Source organism: Doryrhamphus excisus, linkage group LG1 (assembly GCF_037039965.1).
Source record: "Doryrhamphus excisus strain RoL-2023G ecotype Guam linkage group LG1, RoL_Dexc_Guam_v1.1, whole genome shotgun sequence".
In the NCBI taxonomy this organism is placed as follows: Eukaryota; Metazoa; Chordata; class Actinopteri; order Syngnathiformes; family Syngnathidae; genus Doryrhamphus; species Doryrhamphus excisus.
The window spans coordinates 14,848,974-14,864,936 of NC_136357.1; the positions used below are offsets into that span (position 1 = coordinate 14,848,974).

At 41.3% G+C, this 15,963-nt stretch overlaps 1 protein-coding gene across 1 annotated transcript; it reads right to left on the reverse strand.

Moving 5' to 3' along the window:
• Positions 1-1,326: 1,326 nt before the first annotated feature.
• swap70b (switching B cell complex subunit SWAP70b) lies at positions 1,327-15,784 on the reverse strand. The gene is made up of 12 exons (XM_058076476.2): positions 15,498-15,784; positions 14,140-14,280; positions 11,402-11,575; positions 10,748-10,978; positions 9,447-9,593; positions 8,358-8,466; positions 8,105-8,286; positions 5,875-5,982; positions 5,397-5,563; positions 3,567-3,765; positions 2,046-2,142; positions 1,327-1,957 (listed from the first exon to the last, which is right to left on the reverse strand). Exons 1-12 carry the CDS (start codon positions 15,591-15,593, stop codon positions 1,839-1,841), a joined length of 1,770 nt encoding a protein of 589 aa, XP_057932459.2. The 5' UTR covers positions 15,594-15,784; the 3' UTR covers positions 1,327-1,838.
• Between the last annotated feature and the right edge of the window lie 179 nt (positions 15,785-15,963).

A 15,963-nucleotide genomic window follows, 5' to 3' on the forward strand; every position in this document is an offset into this window, starting at 1 on the left:
TTAAGTTGTCATTTCAACATTCAACTTTGGTATCAAGGTGGGGGCCTCAAACTAGCGTCTCCGCAAGTTTGAGACCCCTGCTCTAAGATTTTATATTTTGAGAAAAAACAGCCTAATATGAACTTTTTCACCTTATAATCATACATCCATCTTCTATGTCGCTTATCCTCACTAGGGTCACAGGGGCGTGCTGGAGCATATCCCAACTGACTCTGAGCGAGAGGCAAGTTACATCGTTGACTCGTTCGTTGACAGCCAATCACAGGGCACATATAGACAAACAACCATTCACACTCACATTCATACCTATGGACAATTTGGAGTCGCCAATTAACCTAGCATGTTTTTGGAATGTGGGAGGAAGCTGGAGTACCCATCCACAGGGACAATATGCTACTACTAGCAACTACTGGGCCACTGTGTGACTTTTTCATCTTATGTCACGCTTGTTTTTCTCTTTTTTTCAACTTTCTGCTTGTATTTTTTCCCTCTTAGTATGACTTTATTTCCATATTATTTTAACTTCATGACACCAAAAAAAATTGTCGGCCGCAAATGGCCCCTGGGCCACTCTTTGAACAACCCTGCTGAAGGGAATATTCAGTTGATATTGGCATAAAAATGACATATCAGATCATATGGGTACCGATAGTGACATCGGCATGCAAGTGATTATGTGCTTCACAGAGCAACAAGTCAGTATGCCCGTGGTGTGGAATTTAGGGCTGTCTTCGACCTAGGATTTTCATAGTCCAATCTGAGTTGTTAGATTTTTCTAAGCTAAGAAAGAATCACTGATATTACATACAGCTTTTTGGCACTTTTACTTATTTTGCACAAACTGTGGTTATTTGTGAAATGCATTTGGTAGAATCATAACGTGTTCATTACACCACATGAGTTTGAGGGAAGAGCTGCTGCCTACATGGGTAATGAAGTGCTGCACTGGACAATATCAGTATATCAGTAATAAAGCAAATATCGAGCATTTCTACACATTTGTCTTCTTTTTTGACAATTTTTGTCTCTCCTGTGTCTGCAGGGTTGAGGATTTCATGAAAAGCTAACTCTTAGGTTAGCATCTCTATGCTTATCCTGATAACAAAGTATTATTTTATCAGGTTCAGTGTATTATCAGACAGCACTTTGGAAGACTAGATACATTGTTTTCCTGAGATGCTTGGATGGAGTGGGACACCTGATTAACTAGTGTGCTCTTTGGTCCTGTAGTGCCCCCTGCTGACCACATGAGCTCTGGGCACATATTGGGTCATGTACTACTACTTGGTATTCAACTCCTAAAAGTCTTCAAGTGTTTATATTTACAGTTCAAGTAAGTTATTCAGTGTGTTTTCTTTATTTATTGACATATAAAAACAACAACAGTCACATATGCTGCATGTCCAAATATGGCAGTGTTCAGCAGTTAGCATTTTGGTGTGAACACACACCAGCCCACACACTGCTACCTTTATCTCATTATGTCTGACAGCACATCAAAATGACAACATATTTACATTACAATTTTCATTCATAAAACTTTAAAAACTTATTACACTTTATTAGGTGAGCACAGTAAAGTTGACTTTGATAGCTATTAATGTAACCATATGTTTATGATATTATTCATGGTGCTTGTGTAGAACAGTACATCATTGTACTGAGGGTGGTATCATATTTTGGTTATCTCGTCCTCTGCGGGCAGGTTAGTTAGTGAGAACCCTGAACTCAACGCCAGTATCCAAAGTCTTCACGGTGTTAGCGTTTCTAACATAGCATTCAAAAAGAACACCTCCCCCTCCCATCTTGCTACTGTATGTTGTAAGCATCTACGTCTGCTACTGAGCCTGTGTCACCTGGTTCTTCATCTCTTGCCATTTCTTTTCCCGCAGGCTTAGCTCAGCGTCGGAAAAAGCAGCCGGGCCCCAATTTGTGATCAGCTTCTGCCCCTTGGAACCTGAAGGAGGGGGGACGGTAGGAGATGCGCGTAAAACAGGGAATGTATTCATGGCAACTCCAGCATGCTGTCACATTTCTATGGTTACCTGGCTGGATGAGGCGCAAGAAGCCCTCCTGTTCCGCCACTTTGTGCTTCCATGTTTTTGTATTGTTGGTGGCGTCTTCTAGCTTCTTCATCACCGTCTGACAGACACACACACACACACACACTCTTAGCAGTTTGGTACCGCAATACAATATCAAAACTGCTGTAGTACTCCAGAACTAAGTACACAGTGTACAGTGTATTTTAGTGTACTGATTTTATTTGAGACAGCATACACTGCCTAAAATGGTGCCCTCAGAAACTAAATACACAGTGTACATAGTATACTTACCTAAGTACACTGATGAAAGTCCAGTTGTCCCTCGTGTATCTTGGTTAATTGGTTCCATACCCGACCGCAGTAAGTGAATTCCCACGAAGTAGGAGTCAATATTAATGTTCAATATTAAGGATTCAATATTAATAAACTGCATATTTTATAGTTTACCATTATTAGAGCACCGTAGACATGAAATAACACCCCTATAGTCACCTTTGACCGCCTATTATTTTTTGTTTACAACACATTGTAATGGGCAGGGTGTGGGATCACTACAGGGACACACAAGGGACCGCCATGGCTAACACTGGCAAGCTAACTATTTAACCTCCTATTTATTAACTTGTTTGAACTGCGATGTAGTAAGGGACAACTCTATTCCATTTCAGATAGGACTGTACTCTCAAAATTGGTACACTCAAGAATAGGGGTGTCACAAGATCTTGTGAGATTAAAACATGACAAGCTTTCTAATTTTCTCATTTCTCATGACAAAAATGACTCATGGGCAATAGTAGTGGGTCAATAATAAATGAATGAATTACACAATAATGACAATAATGACAATAATGACAATGATATATTGCCATGTGGCTGCATGTCTATTTCCCTCGTCTCTCGCCTCCAAGCAGGCAGGAAGAGGATTCGCATTGGTTTCAGAACATTGGCACAGTTGCACAATGGATCAATGGCATGAATGGAGTGAGCCCTTTTGTCAGTCACACATTCTCTTTTCTTGGTGCGTCGAGGCAGGGCCTCAGATTAGTAGATTGCAATATATTGTCATATTATTAAAGATTTTTTCATAGTACTTTTCTTGAAAAGTAATGTTAAAATCTTGTTTCGTCTTGTTCTTGTAGACCCAATCTCGTGTATCATCTCGTCTTGTAACACCCCTACTTGGGAACTAAGTACACATTGTACTTAGTGAAGTACACTATTCCATTTGAGACATTACACTCTCAAAATTGGCACACTTAGGAACTACACCAAGTACACAGTGTACAGGGTGTACTTATTGAGGTGGACTGATGAAAGTATTCCATTTGAGACACAGTGTGTACTTCCTGTGTGCAAATGCCTCCGAATGTCATGACTCAACATACTGACAGGAAGTTCCACAGGTTAAACTGAGATTACCACAAATCCTCCAATAGTAGCACAGATTAATTCATATACATTTCTCAAAATGATCTTAGGTCTGAGACTGGTGTCCACCTTAAGGACATCTGTTGAGCTGACCTGGTATTGCTCCAGCGCCCCCTGCCTCTCGTTTTCCAGCTGCTTCAGCTGCTCCATGGCGTCCTGTAAGGCACTCTCCTTGGCCACGCGCTCCTTTTCCAGCTCCTGCTTCTCAGCCTCTGTTTCCGAGATGGCCCGCTGCTGGCGGAGGTGGATCTGCTCCAGCTCTGCTCTCTTGGCCGCCTCCTCCTCCAGTAAGCTGCTCCACACACACACACACACACACACACACACACACACAGTCACCTAACATCATAATAAACACTCTAAAATGTTTATAGTGGCCACTCTGGAACAGGTGATTTCAACATATACATTATCACCAATGGGATTGCAGTTGTCGGCCTAATTGAGTTGACTACTATGAAAGAGACCTACAAATAGCCAGCAGGTGGTGCTGTGGTGTCTTTTTAGAATGAAGCTCCCGGTTTATGTTCTTTATTTGTTCTCCAGTTCAGTTAGAACAGGGGTCGGGAACCTTTTTGGCTAAGAGAGCCATGAAGGCCAGATATTTTAAAATGTGTATCTGTGAGAGCCATATACATTTTTTTAAACATTGAATGCAATAAAATGTGTGCATTTTTATGTAAGACCAACAGTTTTAGATAATGGGCTCTAATTGTGTAGACCAGGCACACTACCGCACGCCAATGGGGTGTGGCCAGCACACTTTCATTAGCAGCGCAGTGTCTAATAATAAATCAAATACTTGTTGCCATTAATACAACTTCTGCTGCTGTATAATTTTGCACCATACTCAGTATATTTCATTCTTTTGGCCATCTTTGCCAGAAGGCTTGGTTCTGCAGCTTTAGCTAGGTGACTATTTGACTAAAGGAGGAAAGTTTATATTTACATGTTGACATCTCAATGACCGAGGTAGACTACCGCATTACCCAGTAATAATCGAGTTTTGGTGTTTGACCTGGAAAATACAGTGCATCCGGAAATGAGTTTGGAATGAGGCTGTAACATGACAAAATGTAGAAAAAGTGAAGCGCTGTGAATACTTTCCGGATGCACTGTATCTTCAAGAAACATGGATATGGTCGGCCGTATTGCAGTAGAAAATAGATTGACGAATAAAATGCATAAAAAAGTTGTTGATTTTTAATATTATTTAATTTAATATTATTTCTGTGATGTTTACTTTAAAATGTTAGCAAAAATACATTTTTATTGTGGTAAGAAATGCTTGAGAGCCAGATACAGTCATCAAAAGAGCCGTACCTGGCTCCCGAGCCATAGGTTCCCTACCTCTGAGTTAGAACATTCATCGTCTGTTTGGGTCAAATTATGCTGACTCACTGAACGCCTGAACATGTCTCAGTTGGAAAGTAAATGTCAGCAGAGAGGAAGGAAGGTCAAAGAGGAAATGGATGAGCGGGGCTAAACCACAAGCTGAAGATCTGACTGATGTAGCATAATACCTGCCATGTGTACTAATAATAATCTACAGAGAATTTGCATGCGAGTGCTGAAGCTGAACTCAACCGAAAATGTGGAATTTATGAAAAGAAGTGGAAATTTGGAGGGATGAGTCCATAGATGTCCTGCATGTCTCGAATAAGTCGAACATCTTGTAGTTGGAATATTTTGAAATGTGGAAGTGGTTGCAGGTGAAGTATTATGGTGTGTAAATGTTAAGTTCACATAATTAACAATGTAATTGACATATAACTATGTAATTGTGCTTATATTGATGTAATATTTAGCTACATTAAAGTCAGAATATTATAAACAGCAGGCAGTAAGGTGCAGATGATTCCTCCTAAAGTGCACGTGGAACAAGTGGCGGTCCAACAGGAAGTGTACATTTTTAGGACTGACCGCGCCTGCAGCTTGCGAACCGTCTCCTCATCCTGCCGGGCGCGTCGCTCATCCTCCAGGGCATCCTCCAGCCGTCGGTACATGTCCTCCATCTCCTGGACCCGTTGCAGGTACTGCTCCAGTTCTGTGGACTTTTGGGCCACCTGCTCTTCCATCTGCTGCCTCACCTGAACATACAGATGACACCTTGGTAACACAATCACTGACTGATACCATGTAGCCAAGCAACAATATGTTGTGAATTTTAGGACTTTATCGTCATTCTATTTATGTAATTGAACTATTTAAATTACTATTCTGTTCAATTGGTACGTCACAAAATTCTGTAATAATAAAAAAGGCATTGTTTTTGGACAGAATTAGTCTATTTTCCTTTGTTTAAAGTTTCTAAAATAAATACTGATATGGGACTAATGCTGCATGTAAACAATACCCGACCCAAATGCTGTGGCTGGTGTGTACTGTTCTGTACATGTACCATTTTCTCTCTCTCCAGGTCCAGCCTGTAGCGGTCCTGAAGTTCTGTCTGGGTCTGCAATCGCCGCCGCTCTTCCTCCGCCGCATTTGCTGCTGCTTCCTCCAGAGCCTGACCAGTAAGAACACACCTTTAACTTAGTATGGCAGGGGTCTCCACAGTGCGGCACGGGGGCCATTTTCTGTCCGAAGCTCATTCAGTTTTGGACACCCCTAATCTGTGACTTTACAGATTCCCAACATGTGGACAAAAGTTTTGGGACATGGCTACAGGAAGTGAAATGTGAAGAAAATGTGGTGTCCTTACAGCTTCAACAAATTTGGACTGCATCACTTATGAGAGGTCGCTGATGGCGGCATTAGAAATTGTGTTTCAATACTTTTGTCTGTGTGTGGTAAATGTGGAAAATGTGTTGTTTCAGTGTGACGTCAATCATGAGTAATAAACATGAAGTCACACAGAGAATAGCTACCAATAGGACCTGTGACTCCTCCAAGGTCCACGATGACGTAGACTTGCATTGTGTGTGTGTGTGTGTGTGTGTGTGTGTGTGTGTGTGTGCATGAGAACAAGGCACAATACACTTCACAATGTCAACACAAGTGAACAAACACACTAAAGACACACCATTTACTTGTGAATGCCACAGAGAAGAGTCAAGACATTCTACTTTCTCTTAAAGGTTCTATGTATATGCTGTGTGTGCGTTTGTGCGTGTGTGTCTGCACGTCGACTGTATGTGTGCTCATTGTCCATTCATGCTGTCGACTATGTGGAGACAAAGAATGGCACCTCAATGGCAAATGTTTGTGCATGCAACACAAAGACAAACGCTGTGGCTGTGTTCTCAATTGGCACACTTCTGTGCTTACACTTGGTCTTTCGAGTGTATGCTAAAGTGTACGGACTATTTAAGTGCACTGTGAAAAGTATTATATTTGAGACACAGCAAAAGTGTGTCAGTTAGCAAACTTAGCCCTAATGCTTGAACCCCCCCAACACCTAAACCACCGCCACCTCACCCCAAAATCACATACAATGTCATATTTTGGGGTCCTGCCAGGACACCTGATGACAATGTGGGAGGTTTCTCCCACACCCCTGAACAAACAGTCAACACGAAACAGTCAATCCACACGACCACAGCGCCACCAGTCAGTCGGCTTTGGAGATGTTAAGTTGAATTACGTGTTTAATAGTGACTGATGGGCCACCATTCCTGTTTCAATCCACATTCCTGCATTACAACAAGCCAGCATTATGCATGGATCGGGGGCCATGCTGGGGGGGTGGGTCAGGGAGGCGGAGCCACTTAGCTATTGGTATTCATGAAGTTGCGTCAAACTCGGCAGCGAGTGTGTGAGTGAAAGTACCAGAGTGTTTTAACCTTGGAGCAATACTGCGATTCGAATAACAATGGCCGCCGCTCCACTGACCACCTGGAATGTTGCTCATCAGTCTCAACACTTTAGGATCATGACTTCACATTTTTCACAGACTCTTTCTCCTCCTGTGCTGTGTTTTAATTAGTGCCCGTCCATACTTAAACTTGGTCTTTTGAGTGCATAAGTGCAATGAGGAGAAGGGCAATGCCAATGTCAAGGCGATGTTTACATTCAGTCAAATGACCCTGTCATAACTGGAATAGTTATAACCCGCTTGCGCTCGACCATGTAAACACCAATAATCCTTTTGAAAACCCCAAATATGCTCATATTCCGATTTTTAAAAACCTGAATATTACCCCTGGGTTACACATTTTGTCACCTGAATTGGGTCTGTAGTATACGCCTATTGGGATATCAACATCAAAAGGATTTGTGGGCGGCACGGTGGACTAGTGGTTAGCAACCAGACCTCACAGCTAGGAGACTAGGGTTCAATTCCACCCTCCACCCAGTTTGCATGTTCTCCCCGTGCATGCGTGGGTTTTCTCCAGGTACTCCGGTTTCCTCCCACATTCCAAAAACATGCTAGGTTAAGGCGCCACAGCACAAGTGGCTTAGGTGCCACAGCACAAGGTACACCTAATACAACTATAGTAATGCTAATAGTAATTTAACAATATACTCGGCAACCTAAGACGCATCTTTGTGACTCAAATGATTTTTAACATCATTTTGCACCGAAATGTATAGGATTCTTCCTTAGCAGAGCTGTCTAAACAGGAAGTGGCTCGTGTATTTTTTATGTAATCCTGCTATCAATGTCAAAGCTCATGAGAAAGTCTCACCTTTCTCATGTCTTCCAGTTCGTGCTGTTTGGCCTCATTAGCCGTCTGCAGCTCCTTCATCCTCATCTCCAACTCCTCCTGGTTGGCCAGCTGCTTGAGGCGCAGCTCTCGTCGTTTCTGTCGGGCCTCGCAATGCGGCGCCGGGCGGCCCGCTCGCAGCAGGTTGACGCACGTCTGAATGGCTACACCACACAATGAATGATATACACACCTCGTTGTGTCGTTTACTGTCAAGGAATCATCATACACTCACCATGCATCCACTCCTGTTTCTTCTTCTTGTCCGACGCGCTGATCTCAAAACCCTTCTGTGAGGATCTGATGAAGAAGAGGCACTTCTTTCCCTCTTTGTCTGGTAGAGGCTGCGACATGGAAGACACAATCAAACAGCTAACTCACCATAAGTATACATTAGCTAAGGTGGGCTATACTTAAGTTTCCTATTTTCATTGTCAAAACTTGCTGTCAGAAAAGCTAGGAACAATGCAGTGTGTTAATCAGTGTCACTTGGGATGGGAAAAAGCATTTCTTTTAATAAAGAGCAAAAATAAAGAAGATTTTTTTTCCAGTCATAATTCCTCCACAGTGCTGTAAGAGACTCATTGCAAGTTATCACAAATGCATGATTGCAGTTGCTGTTTCTAAGGGTGGTCTAACCAGTTACTACTAGGTTTAGCGAGCTATCACTTTTTCACACAGGGCCATGAAAGTTTGGATTTTTTTTCTCCCTTAATAATAAGAAGGTTCATTTAGAAACTGCATTTTGTGCTCAGTTGTATTATCATAGACTAATATTTCAATTTGTTTAATGATGTGAAACATTTAAGTGTAACAAACATCGATATCTTTGCAGATTTGATTAAAATCAGTAGTGAGCTGCTTAGGGCATACAGGTGGATGATTTGACCTTCGCTTCTTCAGCGTCTTATATTTCACTTTGAAAATGATGTGAAAAGTGTGAAACTGACAGCAATTAATTGATTTTTGATTTGTTTTGTTGTCCTTGTGTTTAGTTTGGACAACAAATACGGACTATCTTGCCCTGTTCACTTTTAATGCTCGACAAGTGGCTGCCAAAACATGACTATACTGATGCAAAAAAGGAACTGAAAACCTGCCGATGTGATGGTGCTGCAAAGCAAAAAGAGGTGAATGAGCAGAGCGAGCGTTAAAAACCTCATGATCGTCTACTTCCCCTGATTACATGCACCTGTGCTTCAAAAGAAAACTCGATAATGTGGAGACCCAGTGTCCACAAATAGATCCTACAGACATGCTAATTATGTTGGTCATGTAAAGTTATTTATTTAGTGTTAGTCGTTAAATTATATAACCTCCTTGCCTCCACACTGCAGTGCTGGTCTAACACGATGTCTCCTTTCTTCTCAGCCTGGTCCTCACTGATGTAGTAGGAGATGGAGGTGGGCTTCAGCATGAACCAGCGCTCTGTCCAGTTCTTCCTTTTGTGGCCTTTCTTCATCATGTAGCCCTGCAAAAGACAACAAGGTCTGCATCATCAATACACCATCATGCTAAACCAGAGGCCGTGTAGATCCAATTTCTTATTGGTCTGCAGCACATAATATTTAAATGAGTTACGTTACAAAAACATTGAAATGTTGAATATTGTAAGACACTGCACTATACCAGGGGTCTCAAACTCAATTTACTTGGGGGCCACTGGAGCTAGGGTCTGGGTGAGACTGGGCCGCATCAGGTTTTCCAAAAAAAATAACGCATTTATTAAAAACAAAAAATTTTAAAAAACTTCGCTTTGGTTCCAATTTTCTACAAGAAAAGCTCTGATAAAACATTCCACTGTTCTCAAATATCTTACTTTTATTTTTCTACACAAAATAAGATGAAAAATAAATAAAGAATAAAGAAAATCAATCAATCAGTAATAAATAAATATAATTATAATAATAAAATGGCAAATAATAAAAACTTAAGAAACCACATATAGTTGGTGGGTAGACAAATTATTTTTTCAGATTAAAATGAACAAAGCATTATTAGAGCCCTGTAAACATGACAAAACACGACTATAGTCACATTTATACTCTTTTTATTTACAACATATTGCGCAACTGCAGGGTCTTGAGACACATGCTAACTCGCAAACTAGCGAGCTAGCGACCTAAACGGTAGCCTTCAAGTTATTTCCTTTAAACTTAAATAGCCAAAAACTTACCGCTTCCACACGGATAGGGAGGATAACTATTAACAGTTATTTAACCTTTAACATGAACATTAATCAAACGTAATAATATTTTCTGGGTACATGATACCATACAGCATCCATATCAAACTTGCGCGGGCCGCACTAACATTAAACTTTCATATCAAGGCGGGGGCCTCAAACTAGTGTCCTACGGGCCACATTTGGCCCGCGGGCGGCGTGTTTGAGGCCCCTGCACTATACTTTTGATTCGATTTGCTAACTAAAACAAATATCAGATGTTGACCAAAATATTTCCATTTTTCTACATAGGGCCCATACCCTGCACTAAACCAAAACGCTTGCCTCTCTGGTTTGTATTGCAAAGGGAATCCATCACGTTCAATCAGTATTTAACTTCCACAGAATCAAAATCCAACATTTTCTCAAGTTGTTCCCATTTGCAGCCATCAGAAACGCACCTGCTTGAGAACGTCCAGGATGAGCTCCTGGTAGACCTCCTGGATGCCCATGGAGAGGCTCTGTCGGTCCATTCCTTTGCTGAAGCGTCCTGAGCCCACCAGCGTGATGAGCTGCCAGGCACTCAGACTCTGCTCCTGCTTGGAGATCAGCTGCAACTTGTAGTCCTCAAAGCGCTCTTCAACCCAGCTGCCCCCCATCGCCTCCGTCAGCTTACGCAGGAAGTACTCAATCTGTAAAACATCCACACATATAGCAGGGATTGCAAATTGCGTGAGCATGATGAGCGAGTCCGTCAACTAGGCTGTCAATATGTCCAATATGGAACCTATATAGGCAATACCGTGGCATCATCCTCAGACATTCACGTTTTTGACACACAATGACACTTAATGCAGAATTCAGACACAAAATGTCAGAATGAACAATATCCATGTGTAGATGTGTCACTCACGCAGTCTAAAAAATTGCAGCACACTTTTTACAAACTTCCTGATTTACTCTAATGTTTGTTAAACGGTCAATTTTCCAGCTTTTGTAACACAACGGGAAGTCGGGAGCTTCCTTCTTCTATCAAGTCCACACACATCAGACCCAAACTTGCTTCTAGATTCCGTTTCAGCTCTGAGTGTGTGTCCAGCACAGGCAGCGTTTACCTCCTCCGCGACCATGACCAGAGGGTAGTGGTCCTCAGACAAGAAGTTGAAGATGCACCAGATTCTGAAGGCGTCATCGTTGGAGATGAGCAGCTGGTTCTGATCGAGGTTCTTCCTGCAGCACAAAGTCCAGCACATTCTGTTGAAGTCCTGGCGGTCAAAGTTGTCCGTCACCTGTCACACACACAACGACAGACACCGTTAGAGGTTTTAGGAACTTTAGTCATTGTTGACGGATGATAGCACATAGGCTAACATCCCATAATAAGCCACCATATTTTACTGTTTTTTTCTGAAATGCAGCATTACTTTTACGCCAGATATAATGGGAAACACACCTTCTATAAGTTAAACTTTTGTCTCGTTAGAGTATTTTCCCAAAGATCTTGGGTCTAATCAAGATGTTTTTTGGCAAAAGTGAGACAAGCCTAATGTTCTTTTTGTTCAGCAGTGGTTTTTGTCCTGGAACTCCTTGTAGGCTGTTTTTCCCCAGTCTTTCTTCTGATGGAGTCATGAACACTGGCTTTAACTGGGGCAAGTCAGGGCTCCAGTTCTTTGGATGTTGTTGTGGGGTCTTTTGCGACCTCTTACATGAGTCGTCACTGCACTGGCCAATTTAGTTTGTTTGTTTGAACCTGTCAGCTGAAATCTCTGAGCTAGTTTTTTGTATCCTTCCCATAGACCATGCTGTTAAACAGTCTTTGCTCTCATTGACAGTTGTTTTGAGGCTCTTCAGAGAAGATGCAACTTGCAATTGGCCACCTTAAATACCTAAAATACCATTCCTCATGATTGGCTTCACTTGTGTATGTAGGTCAAGGGTCAATGAGCTTACCAAACACATATTGTGTTCTAATAATTAGTGTTATTCAAAGGCATTCAAATCAATAAAACAACAACGGTGCCCAAATGTATTTAAACTTTTTTTTAAATAATTATTGAACACTTTCTGTAAATCCTATAAGCTTCCTTTCACTTCTCATACATCACTGTGTTCGTCTACTATATGATATACTATTTAACTGAAATTGCTGATCCCGACAAGGAGTGCCCAAACTTAGTCCTACACATGTATATAAACAACATTTCTGGTAGACATGACAGAGTAGGGAACTTTTCATTTAATGACATTAACATGCTGGGAAAGCAGTACCACACACAGAGGATATGATGCAACAAACTATTGTGTTCATTTAGGCCCAGTGTGGAAACTGGTGCTGCTCCACCCAAAAACAGATTAGTGACATTTACCAAAATAAAAGTCAGCTTCCTTAAAGTGCAGACGCTCCACTGGAAGCTTTTTGTCACTTTGCTGGAAACTGCCAGACGAGTCACTGTGTTTCCGCGGAGACCAAGGTTGTTGTCATAGAAACACTTGCCAGTCTAATGCCAGTCTCATTGGCACTAAGACATGAACCTTAATAACAGACCCTAAAGGTTCTATTAAGAGTCTCAATAATTTGTGGTTTTCTATTGCATGTAAACGTAGTGAATGATGATCTATGCATCATGTAAATATGGAATATTCCAGAGGTACCATCGTCTATTTACTACAGGAAGATCACAAGCCAGGTTGTTGGTTTCCATAGAAACATACATATATAATGACATGAGTCCATCTCAAACTGTTTTCTGTCCATTGCCTTCCCTTCATGCTCTGCAGTCTCATCCTGACTAACTCCCCATGGACAACAAGGGGGTATTTGTGTGGGCGTGGCCTGCAGCGCCACATGTTCATTGGGATTCATTCATTGGTTCATTAGGAATCCTTCTTCCTTCTTCATCACAAACCTACTCTTTCTTCTCACACACCTTCAGACACTTCAAATTCACTTCACATTTTAGTTTCAGGTCACCGACATCACCCACGCACATGCACACGACTTAAGAGTCCATTCATGTGTACAATGTGATGCTTTGTGTAGTCATGTGACCTTTCAGAAGGTCGTCGCACACCTTTACAATCAGTGTGTGTGTACGAGTAACTGAATGTATACACACACACTTCGACTATTTGCTAGTCTGTCGGGGTGGAGTTTCCTCACTTCAATGTTGCCCTATATACATATATATTTGTGTGTGTGTGTGTGTGCGTGTGTGTAATGACAACACATCCTGCACATACATCACTAGTTTTGTACAGTATTTCCTGTATCAAAAAGTCTTACACTCAGCAAGTGGCCAAATTCACTCAATCCCATCCTGACATCACACATACAAAAACACAACCGGAGTGTTTCAAAATGAATAGGGTTCATGCTCTGTCATAACGACAATGAACGTGTGACAGAGTAGCAAATCTTTTGACATCATCAGCAAGGGACAGACACGCATCGCAATAAATGAGCCGTTGTTCAATGCCAGCCTGACACACACTGATACAAAGGTCACAACATTAGGTACACTGGCATGAACACCAACTCGTCAGTGTACATGTATGCCTTTTTTTCAGGACAACCAAACAACAATTGTACTTCTTATTCTTGTGTTGTACTTCTTGCTGTACTGTAGTGTAAGGTAGTGTGTTGTGGTGTTATAGTGTCATGGTTGTGTTCTTGTGTTGTTATATTGTAGCCACTGTATTGTAGTAGTTGAAGTATAGTGTTCTAGTTATTGTAGTACAGTGTATTGAAGTGTAGAGTAGTAATTGTTGTTCATGGGGTGTTGCAGTGCAGTATAGTGCAGTAGTTGTTGTAATGTAGTGTATAGTTGTATATGCAGTGAGTGCACTGTGTGACCTTGTCCAGGATGAACTTGTTGAGGTAGGGCATGTATCCTTGGTTGGAGACTGGACCTTCATCATCATCTTTAAAGTGTTCTTCCAGAGCTACTGGGTCATGCGGGATCCTCATGACAGTACACAAGTTGTGTGACAACACCTGCAACACAACATAGACCAAGTAGGTATATTATAGTAGGTTCTATATTATATTTAATTACACATATCAATGTCATTGTTTTTTTTTTTATCAGAAAAAGATGACTCACATTTTATTTCATTTTCTTTTCATTACTGAACAAGCGACACGTTTTCACTCCCAAGTGAGTGAGCTTCAAAATGAAAGCATGGCAACGGAACACGCTTATCTTGACGCCCCTGAGACTGGCAGACTGGCATTGAAATAAGCAAAACAAACTTTCCACTGACTGCACCTTTACTAGTGATTTTGTCCAAACACATACAGAGATTGGGTGATAAAGAACTTTTCACGCTAGGGTCATTTACTGACACAGCTAATAAAAGTCATACTTCATCTACTTATCTACAGCTACTGTGCTAATTCCCATGTATGTACCATTTTGTGGTATGTTTTGCACTACACAAGCGCATTTTAATGCTGTCTAAGTACACAGCAGTTATGCTGTGGCTTAGTGATGAAGATGACATTAACTTGGACATTAAAAGGACACATTTTTCACCAAAATAACACATTTGGCTGCCACATTTTGCATTGACTTTGGTGGTGGACCATGTACTGTATGTCAGCGTAGACTTTTAATAATAATAACAACATCATGTCCGGGAGTTATTTCACAAAGACGGGTTGTTAACAGGATGCTAGCACACCAATTGGAAGCTACATGTTATCGTTTCCCTGCTCAGACAAGATAATTTCATTTCATGAGATGAAATTAAAGAAATGAAGTCAGTAGAAGTACAAAAGCTATTATTGCTATTATTGCCTTTCATACAAATGTTTAGCTTTTTCCCCTGCAAAGCCCTCATGTGTCCAATAACTTATTCCCTCAGTTTGTGAACTATATAATATATAAATCTAACAATACAATCTATTTGAACAACAACAAAAGTACTTTTGTTATGTGTTTATTTATTTAAATATCAATCCAATACTCTGGTATCTATATTAAGATCGATCCAACACACTTTACCATCATTAACATCAAGTATACCGTATAACACGTGACCATGACGGTGCGTTCAAGTAATCGTGACGTTTAATGACGACTTTGCTAACTTTTGACGATGCTGAGGTCGGAGTTAATGAAGGGAATAATTAGGTGCCATCAATGGAATCAATCTTTGTGTCTGTGTGTGTGTAGCAGGTGTGAGAATTCATGTTTGTTGCCGTGTTACCTTCAGTTGAGATTTGGACACTTTGCCGCTGTGGTCCACGTCCAGGGCGGTGAAGGCGTGCCAGATGGACTTTAACAGGTCCTCGCGTGCAGACATTTTCACTTGTATTACCTACTTAGCTACTTTTAGAACTACTTTTAGAACTTACAAATGACTTAGCAGTCAAACACTAGATAACCCGAAGACTGTTAGTCAGCCAGCAGCCTTCCTCCCACTCTTCCTCTCTTCTTCCTCAATAGTGGAGTGGACCGTCCCGATCACGTGACAGTCCGCAGCGCCCACGTCAGACGACGCGATGTGTTCACGTGCCACCTGACTAACAATTGACCCTCACTTTAAAATACTTGAAATCACAAACTAACTGTAAAGATGCATACTATTGTACTGTACATGTACACATCTGCTCGACAGATTCCTATGATAACATTTGAAATTAAATATTCACTTTCGTTTTTACGGAAGGACA

What these genes read in the sequence shown, in the direction of transcription:
- swap70b (XM_058076476.2), bottom strand. Translation starts at nt 15,593, where the DNA reads ATGTCTGCACGCGAGGACCTGTTAAAGTCCATCTGGCACGCCTTCACC. An exon ending in ACAAGTTCATCCTGGACAAG is followed by an intron (nt 11,576 to 14,139) that starts GTCACACAGTGC and finishes TGTGTGTGACAG; the next exon opens with GTGACGGACAACTTTGACCG. An exon ending in TCCTGGACGTTCTCAAGCAG is followed by an intron (nt 9,594 to 10,747) that starts GTGCGTTTCTGA and finishes TGTCTTTTGCAG; the next exon opens with GGCTACATGATGAAGAAAGG.